This window comes from Chelonoidis abingdonii, chromosome 1, assembly GCF_003597395.2.
Source record: "Chelonoidis abingdonii isolate Lonesome George chromosome 1, CheloAbing_2.0, whole genome shotgun sequence".
NCBI lineage: Eukaryota > Metazoa > Chordata > Testudines > Testudinidae > Chelonoidis > Chelonoidis abingdonii.
In genome coordinates, this window is record NC_133769.1 from 318440478 (window position 1) to 318467709 (window position 27232).

The following is a 27232-nucleotide window of genomic DNA, read 5'->3' on the forward strand; positions in this document are numbered from 1 at the left end:
AATTGTTTAAAAACAACAAGTCAAAACTTACAAATAAAAATCTGGAACGACAGTGAAAGACAGAGAAACATAAAGGGCCAAATTCATCCTTGGTATAAACGTATGCATCTCCATTGATGCCAGTGAAACTGTGTCTGCATACACCAGAGCTGAATTTGGCCCATAACCATGAGTCACACCTGATCTGAATTCTTATGCTCCAACAGTGCAGATTGTCCTCCCCTTTTATTGTCTATTGTCTTCTCTACCCCACCTCCATCAGCTGTCATCCTTTGTTTACGACGATGTGCCTTATTTAGGGCCTTTGTGCCTGGCTCCCCCAGGGTTATGCAAGAGGATGGAAAGACTCAAAGCTTTGTGCCCTGAGCAGTGGCCAGGTACAATTGCACCATCTGTGTTTTTTCAACACAGGTTCTGCTCCCTCCTAGTGTGAAATCCTGGCCCAGGTGACGTCCAAAGTAAAATTTCCATTGACTTCAGTTTGGCCAGTATCATGGCACTTCACAGAGGGCAAGCTAGGAAGGCTACAGCAGCTATGTCCCTCTGTACACATCTCATAGGAAATAGTGGAGCTCTGGGCTCATGGATGTTGCATAGTCTCAGGAGTGAGATGAGACAAGGTAACCTGACTAGCAAACCTGATTGCTTTTCTGATCGTTTGCCCTAAGGAGAGGAAAGAGGATCTTGGGACTAAGGCGTGAAACTGGGATCCAGGAGATCCTGGTTCTGTCCCAAACTTCCTGTTTGTTCTTGGGCAAGTTACTTCATGCCTCAGTTCCCCAGCTGTAAAATGAAGATAACTCTGTTTCCTTACCTCCCAGGGGTGCTGCAAGGCTACATTCCTTAGTATTGCAAGGAGCTCAGATGCTGGGGTAATGTGACAAAACAAGTACCTCCTTGATAGACAAATAACTCCAAGGGGATCCTGAGTGAGAATTCCTCCCTGAGCTCCCCCTGAATTGGCACAGCTCTGCACTGCCCCAAAAGGGGCCAATGTCTATATATTAATAATACCTAGCAGTTATATAGCATTTTTCATCAGTAGATCTCCAAGTGCTTTCTAAGGGAGGTCAGTATCATTATCTTCACTTCGCAGACGAGGAAACTGAGGCATTAGAAGATCGAGTGATTTGCCCACAGTCACCCAGCAGGCCAGTGGCAGAGCTGGAAATAGAACCCCGGTCTCCTGAATCCTGGGCCAGTGCTCCATGCACTAGGTAAAAGACATGATTACACTTCTAGATTGCAAGTTCTGTAATGATCTTGTTGACCTATAAATCTGCAACGTGCCATGTGCCCCTGGGCTAATGTGAGTCATAATTAATTATCATGCTTCTACGAGGCCATTATCAAAATGAAGTTAAAAAATAAAACTATGCAGTATATTTTTTTAAATGCCCTGTAGAGTCTCCCCTTTTAAAGCTGCAACAAAAAGTTCATCATCACCAGCTGGACACTGCCCTTTCAGCAGCAGCTGCAGCAACAGCTGAGAAGAAAGTTTGATAAAAATGTTACATCTTCGCAATGATCATGGCCTTGCGAAGATCTTATGAAGAGACAGACTCTGGCAAAATACACATCCATTCTGGGTAGCATGAGGGGCTAACAAATCAGAACACGTGAATGTTAAGCTTTCAACATAGTACAGTAATAGGCAGTGATGAGCTGCCAAAATCTTAACAACCGGTTCCCTATACAAAGTTCTGATTTAAGGGATGTGCCACCAGTATGTATTTTTTGTACCAATAGGGTTACCATATGTCCATATTTTCCCAGGAGGAAAAACTCCTGCATGGCGATTTAAGAACGAAAAAGCCTGACATGTCTGGGAAAATACAGATGTATGTTAACCCCACCTAAAGTTCTTTTATAAAAAGATGGGCCTGAACTAGAAATGAGCTCTATTTCACACGTGTAGGTCCCCACCACTCCCTGGGGGTGTGCTAGGGTGACCAGATGTCCCAATTTTATAGGGACAGTCCTGATTTTTGGGTCTTTTTCTTATATAGGCTCCTATTACCCCCCACCCCCGTCCCGATTTTTCACACTTGCTGTCTGATCACCCTAGGGTGTGCACATGTGTGGGTCCCAACTGCCCCCTGGCCCCCTCATTGAAGCAAGTGTGCAGAGTTACTGCCCTGGGAACTGCAGGGCACCAATGGGCATGGGGCTGACTACATATAGGGGCGTGGGGTAGAGCTAGCTGGAGGGAGGGGGTGTGGGGCTGGCTGCGGGCAGGACAGGGGGTGTGGAGCTGACTGGACACAGGAGGGTGCGGGGTTGGCTGGAGACGGGGGGTGGGGCTGGCTGGAGGTAGGGGCTGGCTGCAGGCAAGGCAGGGGGTGCGGGTCTGGCTGGAGATAGGGTATTGTGGGGCTGGCTGACTTTGAGCGGGGCCGCAGCGGGGTGCGGCAGGGGTTGGCAGGGCTGGAGACAGAGGAGTGTGGGGCTGGCTGGCTTCGGGCAGGGATGTGCGGCAGGGGGTGTGGCAGGGGCTGGCTGAAGACAGGGCAGGGGGTGTGGGGCTGGCTGGAGACGGTGCGAGTGTGAGGCTGGCTGAAGACAGGGCAGGGGGTGTGGGGCTGGCTGGAGACAAGGGTGCGTGGGGCTGACTGGCTTTAGACAGGGCCGCAGGGGGTGTGGCAGCAGTTGGCAGGGCTGGACACAGAGGAGTGTGGGGCTGGCTGGCTTCAGGCAGGGAGTTGCGGCAGGGGTTGGCTGGAGACAGGGCAGGGGGTGCAGGCCTGGTTGGAGACGGGAGGGGTGGATCTGGCTGGCTTCAGACACAGCCACAGAGGGGTGCGGCAGGGGTTGGCAGGGCTGGAGACAGAGGAGAGCAGAGCTGGCTGGCTTCAGGCAGGGGGATGCGGCAAGGGCTGGCTGCAGGCAAGGGCTGGCGGGTAATCATGGGGAGAGTGGCTTGGAGCAGCCCGAGCAGCAAGATGCAGCCCAGGTCCAGCAGAGCAGCCGGGGACCCACCAGGCAGCAGCAGGAGCAACAGGGCCAGGGCCAGGGCCAGGGCCAAGCGGCGGCCCACATGGCTCCTTCAGCGCAGCACCCCTGGTGGCTGAAGGAGGAATTAAATCACTTCCCGGCCAGAGCCCATCAAAGCCACGGTGCCCCCTCCTAGCAGGGAAGTGAGTTAACAACTGGTTCTAAAACCGCTTCAAAATTTAAGAACCGGTTCATGCGAACCGGTGCGAACTGGCTCCAGCTCACCACTGGTAATAGGTGAAGTGGTTCAAGAGTTCACTTGCTTTTGCTGAAAAGGTTCATGAAAATGGTATGTTCTGGGTTCCAGAGATACGAATTGATCAAGTGCCTATTAAGTCAGTCTGTTTTGGCCCTGGACTATGTGAAAGAGGAGAAGAGGAGCGAAGGATTAGAATGGTTAGGCTTGAGTGTTAGTTTACTTTTTCATGTTGGAACAATTATAGAGCATGACTGATTGTTGTATTAATTAATCAGAAGCAATCATCTTTTAAATGCAGTGTTTAACATGGCGCCTGTTTAACAGCATGCTGAATTTTCCAAACAAAATATGTAGCAGTTTTGAAGGAAAAGTTCATAAAAAGGAAAAGTTAAATCCAAGCTAGCTAAAGAGTTTCTTTACCACTGGACTCACAGAGTATGTCTACACAGCAGTGTAACCACAGGCGAGAGCCCAGGCGAGAGCCTAATCTGCCTTGCATCCACACACCAATTGTGTTAACCTAAGGCTTGACCCTAAGGTCCCAGGACCATGAAGAGTTGGAGAGTCCGAGCCCATGTTAAGATGGGATCTAGGGTTGCTTTCCTGTGTGCACACAGCCTTGGATTGACTTGGGTTCTGTAAATTCTCTGGATGTATCCCAGAGTTCGCTGAGGCAACTTTCTTAGTCCTCTCTATGCCAACAATCTATGGTGCAGTCTATTGCACTCTGTTGCAGATGGAAGGCGCACCTCCCTTTGCAAAGGACAGCAGCTTAGGTCAGCGTTAACCCACTGTCTGCTGAGCACCAGTCTGCAAGGGTATTATCAGAGAGCCTGCAAGGTTTTCAGTGGAGATGGATCAGAAGAAGCTTTTTGCAAAGAGAGCTGCTTCCTAGTCACAAGAGCACAGCCAGATTTTGGTGCACGATGGCTGGGTGCCCCTGCACATGCAGCCCCAGGGAGCACGGTGGGGGGCAGGGCGAGAGTGGAGCAGGCACTAAGTGGCTGCCCTGCAGGGATGGGGAGCAGCAAAGATCCCAGCTCAGCATGGCTGGGGCAGGAGCACTGCCAGCTTTTTTGCCACCCTAGGTGGTGGAAGGTCACGCCTTCAAAATGCCACCCCCGACAGAGGTGGTGAAAGGTCTGGCTGCCGTGGTCACCTCCCCCAAATGTTAGCGCCCTAGGCAACCACCTAGGTTGCCTAATGGGTTGCTCTGGCCCTGGGTTGGGGGAGGAATGACCCCCAACATCCTGGCTGCTCCCCTTCCTTCAGGGCAGCCGCTTAGTCCCTGCTCCGCTCTCTGCCCTCGCAACCCTCCCTGGTGCTGTGTGTGCAGGGATGCCTGGGCAGCATGCACTATCAGGGCAGCAAACAGGAGCCAGCCCCAAACTTCCCCACAGCCTCCTGTGGCTCCAGCTCCTCCTCACTGCTACGCAGAGTTTGCCTTCAGCAGGGAGCAAAGCTGACAGGCACAAAGTGGCTGCCAGGATGTTGGAGGTCATCTCTCCCCAAGCCAAGCTGAGATGGAGGCTCTGCCACTTCCCAGCCCTGCAGAGCAGCCACTTGGTCCTGCTCCACTCTCTGTCGCTTGCTTCCAGGTGTCCCTGCCTTCCCTGGGGCTGCATGTGCAGGGGTGCCCATGCACCTTGAGTGCCGTGAGTGGGAGCCAGCCCCAAAACTTCCCCAGCCACCCAAGGAGCCTTATCTCTGCCTTCCAGGCTGAAAAGGGGGCAGGAAGGAGAGATCCCCAGGGGGTGCTAGAGCACACTGCTCCACAGCCGGAAGGGCCAGGCCGGGGTGTGGGGGTGCGTTTTTCCTCTGAAACCTACATTTTATGTCAAAGTTCAAAACAAAAGGACGAAAATAAATAAAAAACTAACCTTCCCATTTTTGAATGTCCCATTTTAAAAATGAAGAATTGTAAAGTTTCACTTTAATAGTTTGACACCCTTGGAGACTGATGTCCTCGTTAGCCTCAGAACAGGTGCACACGGGCATTTTCCTGCCAATGTGACTCAGCCTAGAGGTGGAGAGCCCAGTTCTCAGATTAGATGGTAGTTTAGTATAAAGCCAGGGGCTGCATCCAGCCCTTCAGATGTTTTACTCTGGCCCTTGAGCTCCTGCCAGGGATCAGGGTCCAGGGCTTGCCCCGTTCTGTGCATGCTGTGGCTCTGCTCAGCTCCCAGAATCAGCAGCATGTTCCTGAATCCGACTCCTATACATAGGGGCAGCCAGATGGCTCTGCATGCTGCCCCTTCCCCAAGCACCACCCCACATCTACCATTGGCCAGCAGCTATGGCCAATGGTAGCTGCAGGGGTGGCATCTATGGCTGGGGCAGCGCACAGAGCCGCCTGGCCATGCCTTCGTGTAGGAGCTGGAGTGGGGACATGACACTGCTTCCGGGAGGTGCTTGAGGTAAGTGCCACCTGGAGCCTGCACCCCTGACCCCCTCAAGCACTCTGACCCCCTGCTCCAGCCCTGATCTCCATCCTGCATCCTGAACTCCTCATTTCTGGCCCCACCCCAGAGCCTGCACCCCTTCTTGTACCCCAACCCCCAATTTCATGAGCATTCATGACCCGCCATACAATTTCCATACCCGGATGTGGCTCTTGGGCCAAAAAGTTTGCCCACCCCTGGTATAAAGCCTTCTCAAACTGCAGTCAGCCTACTGAGACAACCACCAAAGGAACTAATTATGCAGTTTACGTACCCATGCTCTGTGTGGAGACCAGAGTCCCATCACTAGCACTGTTACAGTTAGGAAAGAGGGTGGGCAGTAGAGTTTTCCCACTGTGCAACACATTCATAGGGCTAGAGTTTCAACACCAGAGGAGGGAGGGGCGCGAGGCACTCTGACGTAGAGTTACTTTGACTCGGGTCTGTGCGCTATAGTGTGGACATCAGAGCCTAAGGTTCAAGCATGGGTAAAAAAAATCCGTACCTAGGGTTAAAAGGCAGTGTAGACGCTCAAGGTTCCCAGACACGGGTTAGCTAACTCGGGTACCACTAACCCTAGGCTTACATTGCTGTGTAGACATACCCACAACAGAAGGAATAGTAGAGAAAGTTTAATGCATGCTTTACCAGTGCTCCCAGCATAGGTGCCTCATGATAAGAAGTTAATGTGATCCTTTCATGTAATTCCAAGTATTGATTTTACCTGTAGGCCTTAATTATGGTAATGGTCACAGGTTGTATTAAGTCTTGTTTTCCTTTATTTCTGTAGGCTTGTTGATTGGCTCTGGCTGTGCTCTCTATCCTTTGGGTTGGGACAGTGAAGAGGTTAGACAGACCTGTGGTAACCTTTCCAACCAGTTTGAATTGGGTAAGTAATTGTCAATGGATCTTAGTTCCTTTAAATTCAATCTCATCTATTGTCTCTAAATGCAGAGAGAAGCCTAGAGAGCAGGCTTACTGGGAGCAATCCTTGCATATTTGCCGGATGCTGGTGTGTAGATTATTGTATTGCTTCATGTAGTGTGATACAGCATGGGGCTCCTTAAATCTTTACTATTGATATTTTCCCATGGAACATCACAAATATTATCAAAAGGAAAAACTCGTTTTGAAAGCAGAATCTCTGAAGAGAAATTAGAAACAGTTACATCAAAAGAGACCGAGGGGTGACAGAAGACAGCAGATTAGATGTGAATTTGGCATATGGCAGCAAAAAAGTCAATGGAGGTTTTAGTTGCATGTGTGTGTGGAGGGGGGAATTCATGGTTTACATCTGAGAGGTATAAAGGGGCCAATCATGGAGAGATGCCATTGACTGCTCAAGTACATTGAACACGAATGTCCAAATAAATGTGCAGGGACTTCTTCACTTCCAACTCCTTTAAGCAAATCAGTGGGGTCACTCTGTGAATCCTTGCATGAGCTGCACTCGGTGGAGTTCGTAATTCCCTGGCAGTAGTCCCTCTCTAAAGGACTCTGGCATACTTATTAATCTCTTCTTGCCCATGGGAGTAAGGACAAAACTAGAATGTTTCTTCATTTTGCACAAATATTTTAACCAGGTCTACAGCCAAACCATCCCTACCCAAGAGATGTTTGTCCTTGACTCATAAAGCTAGTTAGGAACCTCTGCAAACGTTTTGACCTTGGGATGCAAGAGATTGCCCTGAACATCATAGATTGCCAAAAATAGTCTCTTGGCCTGGATACCGCAGTCTGAAAACATTATCCTGTCTTGAAATGAATTTCTTAATTCCAATATTCTTGGCTATTACTATGTTTAGGACATATTTTCTTCCAATGAAATATGAAAATTCCTTCAATTATTCTACGAATATTTGCAGTATGCAAACACCAAGGACAGAGCAGAATTAAGAAAAGGAAGACGTAGGTTAACAATCAGGGCAAATTTCCTGAGAGCAAGATGAATAATACTGTGGAATGGTCTCTCAAAGGAAGTAGAGGAACTCCATTGTGGGTTAAGATGAGACAGAACTCTAGGAAGTAGATTGCAGGGAACAATCCTAACAGGTCTTGTGCGTCTCTGATTTCAATTATTTCATTCTAAGTACCACCATTTTGCTCTTGCCGAAGTACAGCAAACAGTTACATTTCTCTACTCTTTGTTGGGAAGACACCACACAATGACCGTTTTGTGTGGTAACTTGAGTTCTTTTTGATGGCAGCAGCTACAAGAAGTTCCTAGAATAATTTTATGTTTAAATAACTTCTTGGTGGGAGAGCTGTGAATTCAGTGAGTTTAGAAGCACCCTCTGCTCTCTCTTGTCCCCAAGATCATGACTCATGAACCTGGCATGTGAATAAGTCAGGCTATTGTAACAATACATTCAATAAAAGAACTCTTCTGAAGGAATTCAGCTGTCAGCTTTTTCTTCCAGGAATTCATAAGGAATATGAACAGGGGACATATTATAATAATTGTAACACTCGATACTCTGCCCATATTTTCTGGATTTCAAGGCTATTAGATATCTATTATGCATATCTAAGCTTGACTAGAGTCCTGGTTGTGCTGACTGTTAGAATCTTTTGTTACCATAGTAATTAACAGATTATAATGAGACCAGAAATCTGCTAAAAGTCTCTCTTCAGTATACCTTGTCTGAATTTAAATGCTTGGTTTTGTATTTTTACGTTTAAATCGGTCAATGTTGGTGCTGAGTTTTCCAGGACATTGGCAGGGGAGAGGTGGAGTACTGGGACTGCGTATTAGCGAGATTACTCATTTCTTCTCATTTAAACCTTACAAATACTGATAACCCAAGCCTAGGCTTTTTTATTTAATCATTAGAGACTGATGTTCCCATTATAGCTTTAGGGCCAAAACTGATGTTTCACAGAATCCATCTCACTAAGTCTCAAGATGCATTTGAGTAATTATTGCTTTCATTTGAATATTTAATTTGACTAAGCAGCATTCATTTGATTTTTCCTTTTGAATCGGTGGGACCAGTTGCCTCCAGAACTGCACACAAGTTGCATTTTAACAATATGCACAGACAGGTGAGCTGTGAGTGCAGTGGGACAGATGCTAGTCAGCCTCTGAGTGGGTGTGCAGCGGGTGTGTATGGAGTTCCTTCTGTCACCCCTTCACCCTTGTGCAGGAGCTAGCTAGAATCATGTTGGAGCATAGCTCCTGCTCCAGGCTAATACTCTCATAGGTGCTAGCTGTCTGCACGGGCAGAGAGCGGGCCGGGCACTGAGCAGGAGAGCACGCTGCATCCTCTTCAAGGGTATCAGAGTTGCTGCTCTAGTATGGGCACCCTAGAAGCACCTGAAAGACAGATGGGTGGTCCAAAGGGGTGACAGAATGGAACCCTACTGGACTTTGTATAAGATGAGCCAAGAGAACCCCGAGACCTTTCAGAAAGGAAAAGTGTGGAACTGGGCAACAAAATCATCCATGCACAACAAATCACACAGACAAATCAGCAACATCATAGCAAAGACTACTGATAGCTCCAATAAAATGGACAGACACCTGGCATTCATTCTTCACTAGCAACTATCAGCCAAGGTTGTTAACTCAGTTTCTAGGACTGGAATGGGAGCGACAGGGATTCAGGAAGTCACATGGTTCTAGATGAACCCAGAGTTACCCTAACACAATCTTCTGGGTTACTTTCCCCCAAAAGAGAAAGCTGGAGGCAAAATGACATTTGGCAAACTTGTCTTAGTTGCATCAAGTGATGATTTCTTAGGCATAATCACCACTTATAAAATGGCTAGCAGGCCAGTTCTGCTGTCTGGGCAGGGGCCAAGAATAAGCTATTTTTGGCCTTTACCATAGTAACATGCTAGGAATGCTATGCTACATTTTAATGGATTTTGAGCAAGTTTTCTGCGACTGACCCATTAGCCTGTGGCAAATTAACTAGCCAGGGAGGAGGCTATCCGTATACCTCTGAGGATGGGACAGAGAAAGGTGGTGGCAGGAACAGTACATGAGAAACCAAATAGAGAAACTAACGAGGAATAGAGCCAACGCCCAACGGTGGCAGAAAACAACTGGAGCACTCTAGAGAACTTTCTAGGACTGGCAGAATTGATATGGAGCTGCTGCAAGAAGCATGGGCCAAGAGTTGAGCTGGAGGAAGCAGCAAAGGCCAAGAGAGATCTGTTGTGACCTTAGGGAGCCCCAGTTGCGGTCAAAGCCAGGGCAGCAAAATGGGTTAACTGGAGAGGGAGCTGGGAACTACGTGGTGGCAGGAGGACTGGGGCAGTCTGGAGAAAGATGATGACTGACCTGGTGCTGGATCTTTAGGATGGGTGGATGAGAAGAATGGGGTGGTGAGTCTGGGATTTCAAGTCATGAGATAAAAAAAAGTGGCTGAATTTTGCATCATATAAAACAAGGCTAGCCAGAAATCTTCAGGAATTAACAGTTGAACGTAGTGGGTTTAAGAAAAGAAACACACACACCCCCAGTACAAAATGATATAGATGTACTTTGCGCACAGATAGACAGGGAAAATAGCAACAGTGTATAATCCTTAGTGGATGTGTAACCTACACATCTCCTGGGTATGGTGTTCTGTCTCATCTAGTGACACCGAGACCACATAGAGATAAAATGAGTCTGCTCTATAGCCTTAGCTAATGAGCAGTTGGCTTTTAGCTCATGCAGTAGAGGTTCATGCACTAAGCTCCAGAAGTCCCAGATTCAATCCTGCCCACCGACAACCAGGGTCTGTTGGTGTTACAAGTGGAGGTTTGTTGGGGATTTCAACTGGGAAGACTCTGAAGCTCCGGACGCGCTTCCTCAGCTAGGGGAAATATGTAACCCACACACCTCCTGGTTCTGTCCCATCTAGTGGCACCAAGACCACATAGAGAAAGAGATAAAATTAGTCTGCTAACAGCCAGTTGACTTTTAGCTCATTCAATAGAGGCTCATGCAGTAAGCTCTAGAGGTCCCCAGTTTGATCCTGCCCAACAATGACCAGGGTCTGTCGGTGTTACAGGTACATTAGATAAGAAGTGCTTCTCCATGTGTGACGTTATTGATATAATCTGGGACCATATAGAACATGGTTGCAACCAAGGTCCTGTAGTGGCACCAAATCTTATGTAAAGGGGGTTATATAAGGTGTCTAAGACCAGGTTATAGGTTGCTGGTTATGATTATGCTGTCTGTATGCATGTGTCATTTTTTAGTTGAAGTTATGAATATTGGCTCTGTACTGTCTGTACTTCAAACTTATGCTGTGCTTCTGGGTAACACCCTAGACAAGTTGGTGTTAGCTCTGCCTAGCCTGCTTGATGGCCCATTAAGAACTATCAGCTATACAATTGACCCATTGATAGAAGGCAGATACACCTTGTACTCAGCAAAGTATGCAGGAACTTGCCCATGTGACTCCAGAATCCATTTTGCTGTAATTTTCCACATTAAGAACAAAGAAGTGTTCTTACACCTGGAAAAGACTATAAAAGGCTGATGGCTCATTTCCATCTGGTCTTCAGTCCTGCTTCTTACCTCTGGAGGGACTTTGCTACAAACTGAAGCTCTGAACAAAGGACTGAATGACCCATTCCAGTGGGGGATGTACTCCAGAGACTTGATTTGAACCTGCAGTTTATTCTATTACTGCTACAAGCCTGAACCAAAAACTTTGCCATTACTGTATGTAAATGATTCCATTTAACCAATTCTAGCTCTCATCTATACCCTTTTCCTTTTATTAGTAAAACTTTAGATTTTAGATTCTGAAGGATTGGCAACAGCGTGAATTGTGGGTAAGATCTGATTTGTATATTGACCTGGGTCTGGGACTTGATTCTTTGGGATCTAGAGAACCTTTTTCCTTTATTGGGGTGTTGGTTTTCATAACCATTCATCCTCAGGAGGAGTGGCACTGGTGGTGATACTGGGAAACTGGAGTATCTGAGGGTATTGCTTGTGTGGCTTGTGGTTAGCCAGTGGGGTGAGACCAAAGTCCTCTTTGTCTGCTGGTTTGGTTTGCCTTAGAGGTGGAAAAAACCCAGCCTTGGGCTGTAACTGCCCTGTTTTAAGCGATTTGTCCTGAATTGGCACTCTCAGTTGGGTCCCGCCAGAACTGCATCATCACACCATGTCTGCAGGAACATTGACAAAGGCATCAGACTAATTAGACACTCCAGATACAGCCGAGATAGGCTGTATTGTGAAGAGGAAACAAAACCCCCTTATACGTAAATTTCAAAGTGGCATTTAATATGGTTGCAGGAAAAGTATTCATGCTTTTAATCTACATATAAGTGGATTTTGTATACTTTTCCAGAAACCCCGACTTGGCACTATTTGGCGTGCCCCACAGTTTGATGCTTTCCTTGAAATTTGTTTAAAAGTGAACTGTGTTCAAGTGCATTTTATTCAGTTGGGTTTGATGAGTAACACAATGTACAACATCTACATTTTTCAATCAAAAGAAAATATTGGTACAGATCAATGCATACACAAATGGAGTTGTGTTTTAGCTGAATATATACGGCCAGGTAGAATTCATGTAGTCCTGTCACGGATCAAATAACATCCATAGACTCAGTCTCTGTGGAAATGGGGATGGTGTGATAACCTACCTAGATAGATGGATAGACTGGGGCGTATCGGTAGAAGACCCTGCAATATACTAGACTCATGCACTACTGCTTTTTTTGGTCAGTCAGAAAGAAAGCTACAATAATAAATTATCTAAATTAGCATTCAGTTGCAGGCTACCCCAGTTGGCACAAATGATACACCAGTCATAAGCAAGGAGCATAAGTGCCAAGGGATTCTAATTCTTCCACAAATATATAGGGAAGGATCAAAGTCATTCTCATCTCCTGTTGCAACATATGCTGTTATTGTTATTTATTCATTATTTATATTGTGGAGCTGCCCCAAGCCCCAATCAAGATCAGAACTCCATTGTAGTTCTGAGTTGCTAGTTGAAAGAAGTTAAGTTGATTCAGATATATAGGATCATATTTACAGCAAGAGCTATTAGCAAGTCATTTTCTCTAAAAGGATCTCCATCAAACAGTTTTAGAGTGCATTTAATTTTGTCTGGGCTAGGTGCAGTACTTAAAAACACACGACCGCATCATGCGGGAGTAAGAGCTGAAAAGTGAAGTTCCCAGCAGAGAAAGGTTTGATGGGTTTGTGAGAACTTGTCAAGAATCAGAAGGAATTTGCATTAAAATTAGGACTGTGCAAAATACTTGCCACAGCTTTTAGATTTTGCAAAATCTAAACCACCATTATGAAAAGTTTCTGTAATGCTGCTGCTTTCCTTAAAAGCCGGGGGAGTCTGTATGGGTCAGAGGAGATTTTCAAAGGCAAAAACAGGAGTAAGATACCCAACTCCTTTTGCCTGAAAAACACACTGAATGGTAACTTAAGAGATGTGGGTTCTATTCTCAGCTCCGCTACATCCCTGCTGGGTGACTTTGTCTCTGTGCAGTTTCCCCATCTGTAAAATGGTGGTGACCCTTCTTTGTAAAGCACTTTGAGATCTACTGATGAAAAGTGCTAGGTATTATCTTTATTCATTGCCTTTTGTGTTTTTGACAATCACCTCCAAGACCAGTTTTAAACAGAATCTCTAGGGAAATAATCTGTAACTTTTTATACAAATCTACCAGAGGTGCCACCAAAAAAATGTTTTTTTACATCAGCTCTAAATGACTAAAATAAACACCACATATTAAGTTTGATTTGCAGTACTGAGCATTAGCTGGCATTTAGTGGGATAGTCCTGAAATGATAGGGTGACATCTAGAAAGTATATTTCTATATGTCAGTATGTTATCAAATGCTTATTCCACTGTAGTTTACCTTTTTTTCCAGACATGGGGATCTCACCACTTTCCTTGGAAGATTACTGTACAATTGGCTAGATTTCATGGTATCTTCCTGTGCTCAACTTTTTTTCTGGTCTGTGATCGTAGATATTAGAGCATCCTGCAGAGACTCTGGTCCCATTCATTGAGGTTTGCTTGTGTAAGCAGAGCCAGGATGAGCTCTACCCTGACATCTGGTGGTGAATTATGGGGAGTGTGGAAAGGAATTTTAGGTATTTGCATTGGCACACCCACCCCACCTAGCATAGCCCACAGCAGCCTGGGATGGTTATTTTGACAGCTCTGAGATCCCCAATTTCTTTGTTATTAGGGCAGGAGGAATAAAGTATTGTCACCCTGATTATGTGAATGAGGAACTATGAGACTGCTTTATGACAAAGATGTCTCAATATCAATTAAGTAGCACTTGCTAGACAAGGGACATAGATGCCAAAACCCATTGAAATGAGAGAGGTTGGGTACTGGTGTGTGTACCTGATGGTATGGGCCCCTTTTGAGGGTCTGGAATGCCAACTGCACATCCTCCTCTCTCCACTGTTGAAGAGTAGAGCTTATTTTGATTCCATTAGGAGTCCATCTAGAGGCTGCTGAGCTGAATTCATGTTGGGCCAATGGTGCACCAACACCGGGGCTCCCCTACTACAAGCTGAAATCACTAAAAGAGTTAAGCTTACTGAGCTGAGATCACTGAGTGCTGTGTTAACTAGTGGGGGAGCCTGAAGATCTATTGCTAAGCGGCTGGCAGAGCAGAGCAGTTTGCAGCATGTTGGAGCAGCCTATGGAACAGAGAGTGGAGTGGAATGGAGCGGTTTGTGGGGACAGCTGGAGTGGCTCATGGGTCGGCTGGAGGAGTGGCACAGCTGGTGTAGTGGAGCTGGTCATGGTAAAGGCTGCAGCAGAACTCCACGGAGAGGCAGAGCAGTTGGCCCTGGCCCACGTAAGGTGCCCCTTATCACCCTGTGTGTGCCCCCCCATTTCCACCCTGGCTGCGGGGGGTAAAAATCTGCAGATAAACTTTTGAACTCCAGGGTGGCACTGACCAGAGACTTTCGGGTTGTTGGACTTTGGGGTGATTGGACTTAAGACCCTAAGGGGGAAAGGACATTGCCAAATGTACTTGGAGGTGGATTTTTACTTATGGTTTGTGTTATAATCCTGTTTGTGGTGTTTCTCCAACATGATGCCGCATTGTTTCCCTCCTTTATTAAAAGGATTTTGCTACACTCAGACTCCGTGCTTGCGAGTGGGGAAGTATTGCCTTCTAGAGGCGCCCGGGGGGATGGTATGTAATTGTCCCAAGTCACTGGGTGGGGGCTCGAGCCAGTTTTGCATTGTGTTATTGAAACGGAACCCCTGGATACTGAACCCAGCCCTTGTTGCTGCCAACTCAGAGGGTTAGAAGGGTTACACTTGTATTTTACTACACAATGGACTCTAGTGTAACTTTTTGTTTTTAAATGTGCAAGGTTTAGCCTTTGCAAATAAAGGCAACAGTGACCTCAAATCTAGTGTGCTCCACTGCTTTGAGCCTTCAGATATTTAACTAAAAGAAATAAGTCTTGATGAGATGTTTTTAGTATCTTCTCTCTCTATTAGTAGTCTAAGATATACCGGAGACTCTACTTTTTGCTTACTTTGCTTTGGCAGATTGAGCTCTTCAGACACAGGCGTTTCCTTGTTGTGATGCATATTATGGAAGTTGCAAGCTGCTGCAAAGGCTTGACAGGCTTTCAACGGAGAGTGTTACAATATGACCCAGTCCCCTTCCCCCCCCCCCACCCGTAGAGTCTGTTGTGAATGGACTCAGTTGCTGGGTACCACATGCTTCCAAGCAAGTTGGGTTTGGGACAGTTTCTAGCTAGTCACTGTTTCTAGCTCTGGGACTCTAAGGCATACTCCTGTCATCTTATCTGACACCCTTCTGATGTGGGATGCTGCCATCCAGCTTTCCTAGACCCTGAAACTGGAATCAGACCTCTTGAGCCCCTAGTCACTGACAGATTCTCCCCCTCAGTTCTACCTAGGTTGTGGGTTCTCTGGACTTACCAGTTTAACCCCTTTGAGGACAACATGTCAGGAAAACAAGGAACACAGGCTTAGCAAAGGAATTTCTTATCCACAGTGACTGGACTCTTAAAGCACGTGAGTTACTGATCTTTGAAAACAAGAGAAGTCCTGAGGCGTCCCTTCCCCAGTCTGGTCTCACTCCCTCTTGTGAGTCTATCTATCAACAGTGTTTCAGGCTGGGCAGAGTCTCTCGTTACATGTGGTGATGGTTGACCCCCTGCACAGAACAGAAACCTGCTCCTAAATAAGGCCTCTATCTCCAGGCCATGTGCTCAAACTGTCACCACCAGTCATGGTTGCTTTCCAACTTGCAGGCTGTCTAGAAAGAGCCTGGTACCCTGGAGGTGGACCAGTAGTTGAGTCGGTCAAAGCGGATAGCCCCAGACTGCAGCTTTGATGGCTCTCGCTGATGGCCTTTCCATGGTATGCCAAACACCTTTCTTGAGCAGAGCAGTTATCTGGAGTGCAGCATAACAGGCTGCCCTTGGGCAAGTCCAAATGAATGTGGTCACAGTGGCAATATTTCAACACAGGTATAATACAGACTTCTGAATTTGATAGTCATATCTCACCTCTCTCCATCATGTCCTGTGCTAGGCATACATCTAAACTTCATTCTAAATATCCCAAAATTTCTTTCTGTCAAGGGATGTGTTTGTCTAATGGCTTTATTATAGTTTCCCTTTGCTTCTTTCAGAGGGTTGGAAGAGAAGATCATAAGAGAACTGTTTAACTGATAGGCACTATTGCCTTAAAATAATTATTACAGTATATTGCCTTTACAAACAAACAATACAGTTACTAAAGAACACAAAAGTCATCTCTTTGGGAAAACACCAAATATAGAACAGCTTTGTCAAATAGCTAGGTGGCATCATCTCAGCATCCTGGCTCAGCGTCGACATCCAAAGGATCAAACTGTGGAGAAGAGATTTAGAAACCAGGATGTTTTTTAGAACACTATTAACAATGAAAGATTTTTAAACTATTTGTCATGAACAGTCAGAAATCTAACTTCTGTTCACAAGTTATCTACAAACAGATTGAGATTTTTCCTTGGGTGTAGCAGGACTGCAGGGCCTTCTGGAGGACCTCAATGGGCTTGGTACACCCCATCCCACCAGACCACCCACTAACAGAGAGTGTGTCTCAAGAACCATCTCCCTTCCCATTTGCTATTGCTTCTTTGAGCAACAAAGCAGCATAGCTCAAGTTTCAAATATTAAATAGGATGTCATCTTGTTAAAAATAAGGGGGGAAATGTTCAGATAATTTTGAGAAAATCATCGACATTCAATGGACAGAGGGGGGCAAACTTCACCAAATACATTATTGCTTCCAAATTACTCACTCAGTTGTAATTTGTGCCTTCTCTCTTGTTGCCTTCTTCCATGTACCTATCTAACTCCTTTCTAAATGCATTCCAGATTGTGACTTCTACTGCTGCCTTCTGTAGCTTATTTCACATATCAATAACGTACTGTGTAAAGAAAAAGAATCTTCGGTTCTTGCACTCTTACTTAGATGCCTTTCAGAACAACCAGGTCCTCTTCTTTATTAACTGATTATCTTTTCTATTAGTTTTGTGGCGTTCAGACCTGCAGTTCCTGTACTTATCTTTCTCTCCATTTTAGTCTATGTTTAAAAAAACCCAACCCTGGTGCGTTAAATTATTTCACTTTCCCTCCTAGTATTGGACGCTCATGCAAAGCTGGTTACTAGAGTTGCTGCGCAAGGTTTCTAAGTAGAAAGAGTTTTTAGATGTATGGATTAATCAGTGATGTTTGCCATAGGTTTTTTAGCATCATATTCCTCAGTTGGAATAATTCTCAACTCTTTTTTTTTTCTGTCTTAGAAAATGGATCCTACTTAAAGCTAAGTTATTAGCATTTGCCAGGTTCTCCAGGCTTCTAGCCCAGTGCAAGTTTCATTGATTTCAACAGTAATAAAAAAGGAAAAATGTAAGGTCCTATTTTAGGTCTTGCAATTAACGTAATAGGTTCATATCCTAGACACTCCTATATTCTGGAGTTTTCATACATTTCACTTATTGGATATTTTACATAAAAATCACATGCATTTCCAGGAATGGTTTAAGTACTTGTGATTTTTTTTTATAGGATAGTATGAATTGAAAGTATACTACAAAAGCCCCAGCCCTGCAATTGGATCAAGATAAACAGATCCCATGTGGAGCCCTGTGGTAGATCAGGGACTAGCACTGCACCAGCTGCCTAAATTAACTCTGCTTCATCTTTGTCGTGATAAATGTTGGGGAAAGCCATGGCGTTATGGGAACAATATCATGTCCATGGAAATCGTAGCAGAAATTAGGAAAAGTCATGTGTTTTGCAATAAACTGAACCATCACTGCAGAATTAGGTTTCTACAGATTTTTCTTGCTAGTTTGCTTTAAATATGAAGCTAGTGCCCCTTTCCCTCTCCCATTCTTTGATTTCTTTTATGTAACACACATTCTCACATCTTAGGAACACCGTCCTGCTGCCCCTTTTTATCTTATCCTGCTCATCCAGCATTGGCATAATAGTTTTGTTCTTGGACTCTCCATTGCCAGTCCTCAAGAATCTAGTGCTTTGTATCCCTGCAGTGTGTTACTGATCTCATCTGTCCCTTCAGATGGGCTCTTCTGCTAAGAGCCAGTGAAGTCTGTACCCCCACTGACTCAGCCATTCACTCAGTCACTTGTGGATTCATTCACTTGACTGACCATTTATTCACTCATGCAAAAAGCATGGAGATTTATTTCAGAAAGCTGTTAAAGTGATGCATTCCGTAACTCTCACAACAGCTGGGACACATCTGCAGTTTTGTGTTGTGGTTGCTTTTCCTATTGTGGGCCAGATTATACCGCTAAGTCATATCCCTGAATAAGGAGCAGTGCAGAGAAAAACTGCCCCAGGACAACCACCAGAAGGCACTACACACCATGTCACTCAGAGATCCTGGTTACTGTAGCACCAAGGCCACCCCTAAGGAAGGGACAGTGTGTGCTCCCTCCACAGCCAGCTAGCTTCACTGACTGGATGTGACTACCTCCTTCTTACTCCTCCCTGCTCCCTACAAGGATCCTAGTCCTAGCAGCCTTTGTTCCTAATGGAGCTTGGGCTGTAATTGTTTTTACATCCTGTAATGGGGACAGGTGGTATGGAGGGAAATGTTCCATGCACTCATTCTGCCTTCCCCCCCCTCCCCCCACCGCCCTTTGTTCACCTGTGGTATATGTTTAAGGACTGTGACTTGAGGGTTAAATACCAAACTGATTTCTAGCCACCCCCTACCCCAAACGTCAGCAGCATTAAACCCCATTTTAAAAAAATGTCTCGCTGGCAGTCTCCAATCTTGCCTGGGCTGTTGGTGGATGATGATGCCCACTGACCAATCATTGGAGCCTGTAGCTCCAATTATTTATGCTGCCTATCAACTTCCTTGCCAAAAAAACACCAATGAAACCAAAAGCTTTCAAATGGCCAGTGGGTATTCAGCACCAGCATGACGATGACTCTGCGGCTCCTGTTGCTGCCAGAGTCCCTTCCTCTGTCCTGCACTGGAAGGTAAATACTGATGTATAAAAAACTAGTGTAGGCTCTGAGCACAGCATCATTCCAGAACATAAAACTATAATGCATGACAACTTACTTAGATAGGAAGGTATTTTAAGTATTTTTAGATCCTTGGAGAAATTCCATTACATGAAACTTAAACCATGCCATCCCCACGTTTTTTCTCTCTCTCTCTCACACACACACCCCACAAATATTTTGAGCACAGGGAGGAGTGATGTATTATGAATACAGGGATTTTCAGACCAGCCTCAGAGATTTAGCCACCCGTCTCCCCGAGGGTTTGTGAAGCTGGAGTGGCTCATGAATGTGAGTGCCAACCTCAGGGCAGACTGTTACAAACCAGGGCACAAACCCCAAATTGGTTGTGTATTCTATGATTAGATATCACCAACCAAGTATCAAGCGTGCCTTCTTAAGCACTATAACAGCCTTGAGATGGAGTCACAGACAGTCCCCTTGAACATTTCCTGGCAAGCCTGGCTTTGTGACAGATGGTCCCTTACACCAAAAATCACAACAATATTCAGGTTACTCCCAGTCCCAAAGGACCAGTCACTGACCCCAGGTCAATGGTACCTTAGATACCTCCCCAAAGATAATGCTTGAAACCAACCCTATAATAAAGAAAATAAAGATCTATTAAATAGGAAAAAGAAGCAAAAGTTATTTACAGGGTTAAAGCAGGTAAACATACACACACAAATGAGTCACAGTCATAGGTTTAAAAAAGTAATAGAAGGTACTGTAATATGCAAGCTCTGTATGTTCTTTAGGGCTAACCCAAACTAAACAGCTTGGGGATCCCTTGCTTATGCTTAGAAATATTTCCCTCTCCAAATTCGAAGTAGCATAGTGATACAGAGCCTTCTGATCAGGGGTTTTTATTTCCTTCTCCCAGAGTTCAAACAGTAATGGGACGAGGATTTGTACACTTCCTCTCTTCCCGGGTGTGGAGAGAGCAATCAATAAAGTCTTTTCTCCACTGGTCTTCTGTGGGCCTTCTTTTGTTGGGCAGGAGATGACTCCCATTGTGGTGGACTAGTATTGCTTGGTAATGTTTCTCTCCTGACTCGGGGGGAAGGGTTCCAGTTTCATAGAAAACACTACAATAGTTACAGAGCAAATACTTAAATATTACTGTACAACATGGAGTACAGATATTATAAGTGAGATTAACACATATAGCAATTCACAAGCATTTCATACAGTCCAAACACTAAACAGCTCTATAAATCTAATACCTATTTTAACAGTACTAACACATAGGTGAGCCAGATTAGTTTCCAGATATGCATGTGTCAGTGTTCAGTGAGACCTGGGGGCCTTGGCATGACTTGACACCTAGTCTGCCAGCTTCTTCTGAAAATCCCAGCTGAAATTGTTGTTGTGCTTGTGCAGAGGCAAAATAATGGATTCTTCCATGTACAAGCAATAGTTATTAGATAAGAGTTCTCTGTTGTAAAATCCAGCTATCTGTACCAATTATTATCTCTGGGCATATATCCCAGAGGTTAAAACACACAAAGTAAAATAGCAAAATATAATATATATAAAAACAGCTTCCCACTTCCTCCTCAAATGCCTGAGAACAAAGAAACATTCTGACCTTAGTGACTGCATTGTGCTTCCCTGAATTCCACGTGAACTTTCCATTCATGACAGGATTCTTCTTCACTAACGGTTTTGTGATGTTGCTGTGCACTATTATCAGGCTGAAGAGTCTCCCTCTGATGTGGCAAATAAGCTTATTTTGATGGGAAGGTAGATTGGAATGCGGGATCCTTTAGGCGGTATATTGATGTTATAAATTGCTGTCAATAATCAGGAACACATATTGTAATAAGCCCTATACATTAGAGGACAGGCAGGTTAAACTCTTACTTTTGGCTCTGGACCAGCCAGACTTGCCATGGTGTAGGGGAGTTGAAGGATCACCACATCCGCTCCACTGTGGGATTCACACCTTTTCTGGGATTGGGTGGCTAAGGTCCTCCTTCAACCAAGCTTCCCACCATTTGGCAACACTCAAAGGATTCTGGTCCCTCGCAGGAGCCACAGAGGCCACCACCGAGGGTGGTATTAATCCTTATGGAGTAATCATGAAAGTGGGACCTAGCAAGTAGCTAAGTCTGGCTGCCCTCCCAAGGCTGGATTAAGGCATAGGCTGTATAGGCCCATGCATAGGGACCAGATCCTCAGGTCATCTGATTGGGTCTGAATCACAGCTCTTTTCTTTTAAAAACAGTTTCCAGGCCTCAGGCTTGTGAAGAAAACCCTGAAAACATGCAACAAATTTAACAATGCTGTGGTCCTGCAGACAGGCTGACACAATTGCTCTCAGAGGTGAGAGCTTCCCATTCAGCTTCATAGGTTCTGAACTCCAATATCCGCAGCTCTGGGAGTGCTGCCAACACCACCCAACAGAGAATGAGGTGTGCCCAGAACATGTGTGGCAGGGCTGTGGCCTGACCCCCCTGCCCAGCTACACCCTGGAGCCTGGGGGTAACCAGCTTCCAACTCTGCCTTTCTAGAGGCCAGAGGGGACAACTGCTGTCACACGTGCTGCTGCTCCTGGAGGGAGGAAGAGGGCCTCATGCTGCTGCTCTTGCCTCTATGGGAGAGAAGGGGGCCACCTGCCACCCCCATTCAAAATGTACCACGAAAACTGAGCTGCAGGGGCTGCGGTATCATGATGTGCTTAGGACCCAGGATTTCCTCAATTTGGCCCAAATAAAAATGACCTGTGGGATGGGTAGGTGTCCTGAAGTGGGAGAGCAAATGTCTCCTTGATCTCCAGTAGGGCAATTTTTCCCAGATAGAGGCTGCGCCTTCTCCATTTGACTATTCCATTTCTGAGCTGGTGGTAATCTCAGCTCAGCTGCGTGGTCTCCTTTAAATTCCTCTACACCATACAAGGAATCTCCCCCAGCCCCTCTTCCCAGCCCCTGCAACAGAGTTGTGATGGCTCTGTGCCTGCAGTGCCTCCTATCCCCAAGAGCATAAGGGAGTGGGTTCCTGGACTCCATCCCCTGGGCAGGGGGAGAGGTTTGGGGACAGAGAATAGCCACAGGTGCACCTTCCCCCGATCAGACTTTTGGTTGTACTGTTCATCTGTGGAATCAAACTAGGTCCCAGGTCTCTACAGGCAGTTCCATGCCACACAGGAAATCAACATCCAGATTTGGGCCACTGAGTATGACTGGCATGGGGAAAGGCTGCTTGCAGTGGCATACTGGGGGTAGTTTTGAGTAGCAGTTTAGAACTTCATTACAATTTTCAGACCAGTTATGATAAGGGCAGAGGATGATTCGTGCAATTATTTCCGAGGAGGCATGTAGAAGTTCCAGAACTGTGTTATTTGCATTGAGACCTAGTGCTCTGCTACAACAACACAAAGGGACTAAAAAGCTGCCTGTAGTACAGAGAAAGACGCCAAGAAAACAAAACAAAATAAAAAAGCATCAACCCTTCTGATTTGCAGCCCTACAGCCAGTCTCTCTGGACTTGGCAAGCAGTGGGGCTGTCTATTTTCAATGCCAGCAACCTCTTCTTTAACTGTCAAGTGTAGTTTTCCCCTGCATTGAAAACAGCTATTTGCCAACCAAGTAAGCTCTGAGGCTTGTCTGATGAGCCATTATAGACAGCGAAGGGGAACATTTAAAATAATTTTGCTTCGTTCGTTTCTTGAAAGGGTTGTTGGCAAACCAAATTCTCTAACTGAATATTCCCCATTTGGGTGAATTAAATATAGGTGGACAGAACTCTAGAAGGAGCACTGCACCTCAGGTCAATAAAGAGCAGCCTCTTGGTTATATTCGGCACTCCTCTGAAATCCAAAGGAATCCGCTGTGACAGTACTTTTCACTCTTTAAAGTCTCTTTTCACCAGCAGCCTAAAACACTCCTCTTTCATTATGCAAAAAGGTGATAAAGGCCCAGTCATTTGCAGATGCTTGTTTTATGCAGTGTAAGGCAATGTCCTCTCTATTTTAATGGAACTGTCCAAAACTTGTTGAGTTTCCTTCTTTGGGGAAATGGTGCAGTAGACCGGGGCATTTTTGCAATGTGAAATTTCACAGTTTTATAAATGTTGTTGTTTTAGAAGCATTCTTTTAAAGAAAGGCCCAGAAGCCCTGCTTTTTATTATGACAGACCTGTATAACTACACTAGAGAAAAGGGAGGGGTTTTCTCAGTGGTGTAGCCAGGTAGAGGGAAGAAGGGGAGCGATCCCCAAAAAAGTTGCCACCCACCAAAGAACCGGAGCGCCGCTGGGTGAGTAAAAATTAAAAAGGCGCCAAGAAATTTAAAAGGTGCCACTTGTGCTCAGTGAGAGAGCGGCCGCTGCCCCGCTCCCAACCTAACTGCGCTGCTGGGTTTTCTGTCTTCATAGATTCACAAGTTTTGCTTCAAGTGTGAAAATTTTTTAACAGGCAGACTCCACAGCTCTGTCCCTTCCAGCAGAATGGCATCAGTCTGAGGAAAGAGGAGCACTGTACAGTGAAGTCTAAATAACTTTATTAATTGAGGTTTGGAAATATAGGCTACAATTCTGCAAGAAATGCACACGGGCGGCGATCCCTTTACACACGTGCAACTGTAACACCAACAGACCCCGGTCATCAGCGGGCAGGATCAAACTTGGGATCTCTGGAGCTAAATGCATGAGCCTCTACTGCATAAGCTAAAAGCCCTGTGCCTGTTAGCTACAGCTGAAGAGCAGGCTTAGACTCACAGACTTTAAGGTCAGAAGAGACCATTATGATCATCTAGTCTGACCTCCTGCACAATGCAGGCCACAGAATCTCACTCACCCACTCCTGTAACAAACCTCTAACCTATGTCTGAGTTATTGAAGTCCTCAAATCGTGGTTGGAAGACTCAAGCTGTAGAGAATCCTCCAGCTAGTGACTCATGCCCCATGCTACAGAGGAAGGCAAAAAACCTCCAGGGCCTCTGCCAATCTGCCCTGGACGAAAATTCCTTCCCGACCCCAAATATGGCGATTAGTTAAACCCTGAGCATGTGGGCAAGAATCACCAGCAAGCACCCAGGAAAGAATTCTCTGTAGTAACTCAGATGCCACCCCATCTAACATCTCTTTATCGATCTCTCTTTCTAAGTAGTCTCAGTGCCACTAGCTGGGACAGAACACACCCAGAAGGTGTGTGGGTTACCCAACTCCACTGAAATCAGTGAGGCCTTGTGCAGATATGAGGGCCTGCCTATCTGCATTTCTTTCCAGGATAAGGACAACATGCCTCCATTTTGGAAGTGGCTGGTGTAGTTTAAGTTGTCTGCCTCATGTTAAAGTGAATGGAAGTTACCAGGCTAAACCCATGAACTGCACACTTACTCCAGCATAGACAGATCTAATCTTTTTGGTTTACTGACTACACTGAGTTAGTAACAGGGTGTGGGACTCTGTGAACCAACTCCTTTTATCACAAGCTAGAAGTCATACCAGGGATGAATTTGGCTCAGCACATCCATTCACAACTACTCGGAGGGGGGAGTTCCAGAATTTTATATTCCCTTGGCAATAGCCCAGATTCACTGTTGGATTTGATGCTGTGTAGATTGGTAAAAGGAACCTAGAGAACCTATTTGGCTCAAGTGTATATTCTAACATAGCCTTTCTGTCCATATAAACATTGTGTAATAAATCCATATTGTAAATAGCTGTGAGATCCTGAAGTGCTTATACCAATTCTAATTAGCCATACTATCGACAGGATTCTGTGGATCTGTATCATTTAATGACTTGTACCTTTTCCAGGTGGCCATGTTCAGTATTTCACTTACTACAATAGTGCTGAGAAGCACCAGTCAACACAAGTGTTAAGTATGACATAAATGCATAAAATGATGCAGTCACTGCCCTGAGATATTTACAGCCTTCCAATACCTCACATTAGCATTACATATAATACAACAACAAAAAAAGGCAAGAAAGTTCCTGTATGCTCAGACACAAAATTCATCCTAGGTAGATTAGATAGCACTGATATCTGGCTGCCTTCTACCATAATAGGAAGGCTTTGGATGGAGGTGTATAAATATAAGTTGCTTACAAGGAATGAAACCAGTAAGCTGATACGAGGATAAAATACACAGCACCGAATGTTGTATTTGGTTACTTGTGCTTTCATTTCCCTCCAAAAGGAAAGAGCTTGTAAAGTTATGGTGAAATCAAACCTCTCTCCTTGAATAAAACATTGTTGCCTTGGTTTGTTTGTTCATCTTAGGTACTTGTGAAATTGGCTGGGCTTACTACTGCACCGGAGGAGGAGCAGCTGCCGCTATGTTAATCTGCACTTGGTTGGCCTGCTTCTCTGGCAAGAAACAGAAACAGTACCCTTACTGAGGCTGGCAGCCTGGAAGTCCAGTTTAGAGAATGAATGAGCTTCAAGAGGCAGAAGTGACTGACAGACTTCTTCTGAAAAAAGTGCTTTAGCTCCTAACTGCAGAACAGTCAGTATGAAATGCGAATGGACGTGGTCAAGGATGTGAAGTGACACTGTGAATTGTGGGGAGGATGGGGAGACTGGAAAGCTGGACCAAACACTGCAAATCTTGGAAGGCATAGACAGTTCTTGCTTGACAGAATATATTTCTGGTCTATTTGGAAGAATACAATTTTACGAGCAAGGAATGCTCCCCTTTGGTAAATTGTGACCGTATGGGTGTACCAATAAATTGAAAGACTCATGAAAATAATGTTTTGGATAGGGTATACTCTTCCAAAATTCCCCTTAAGCACAACACTCCTGAAAGTGTGCTTGCACACACACACACATATACACACACATATACACACACACACGTATAGAACATGGCACAGAACAAGTAAAATGCAAACTTATTGATGCATTTTTTTCCTTTTTTTTATTCATTTGATGGTTTAAAATTCAATGTTATACCACTTTTTAAACTACACATGAAACCTAATAAATGGACCAATAAGCCACTTTAACAATATTTTGTATATTCTCTCTACTCTTTTCCCCAAAACATTTATTCACTGCTTATTCAGCCCTATAGAATTTTTATTTAGCTTCTGTATTTTCAGCATTATTACAAAAATGCAACATTTTACTCAGCATATATAGGGGCTTTGCATATAGTACTATTATGAAGGGCAATAAATGGACATCTTTCAGTCCAGGGAGAATTCCACTCATGGTACTGTAGGATATTGTTGGTTACGTAAGACTAATGGGAAACGTCTTCCAGATATAGATTTTGTCATTGTTACATTTAGCTCGTTGTTGTATTGTACTGTACCATGTTTATTATTTCAATATTCATTTTTGTAAAAAAATATATAAATGTGCTATTATGTTTGTATTTGAAAATCTCTGTAAATAAATTTTTCTCTGACCAGTACTGGAAATGCATTATAGTGTCATTGGATGAATCAGTTCGTTTCTTAGATCTCCATAAAAAGGTCTTGCAAATAATCACATCTTTCATACGCCTCTTGGGTACATTCGGCCCTCATGTACACACAATTTAACTCCCATCAGAACCTTTCACCGTTATAGAACACCTTTCCTTCAAAAGGATCATTAACCTAGCAGACTGATAGGCAACCTATTCACAAGTGACTTCATCAGTCTTTGGGCTGAAATAGCAACAATTGACAGACTTAGCTGCCCTACACATTTCAGGACAGGAAGTGGATGATAGTTGATCCAACCAAAAATGAAATTGCCAGTCTCAGCTAGGCAGAATGCAGTTTTGGAAGGTCATGGTCATGTGAATAAATCAAAAGACTAAGTGTCTGAACACCTGGGTTCTAATACGTGGCTTTGCCACTGACTTGCATTGTGACTGTGCGCCTGTGACTTATCCTCTCTGTGCTTTAGTTGCCCTATCTATAACATGGGGAGAATAATACCCATGATGTATACATGTGAAATATTATTTTATTTATTACAAATGATTACCCAAGCTGGATTTTGGCCAGGATACCAGAGCTAACGCCTTGCAGATATGAAAAATGCTGCATGATCACCGATGGAGAAAGGATCTTGGTTTTGCATGTCATTTGAAAAACAAAGCATCAGATTATGCCT

General features: G+C 44.9%; 1 protein-coding gene across 2 annotated transcripts in view; it reads left to right on the plus strand.

Moving 5' to 3' along the window:
• Window positions 1-26540, plus strand: part of LHFPL6 (LHFPL tetraspan subfamily member 6) — a 205517-nt gene extending 178977 nt beyond the window's left edge. The window contains exons 3-4 of one of the 2 annotated variants that reach the window (XM_032795160.2): window positions 6425-6523; window positions 25400-26540. In XM_032795160.2, coding sequence (XP_032651051.1) covers window positions 6425-6523; window positions 25400-25518 — 218 coding nt within the window. In that variant the 3' untranslated portion in view covers window positions 25519-26540. The remainder of the gene's footprint in view (window positions 1-6424; window positions 6524-25399) is intronic. The other variant, XM_075061615.1, reaches the window with a different exon arrangement.
• The last annotated feature ends 692 nt before the right edge of the window (window positions 26541-27232 follow it).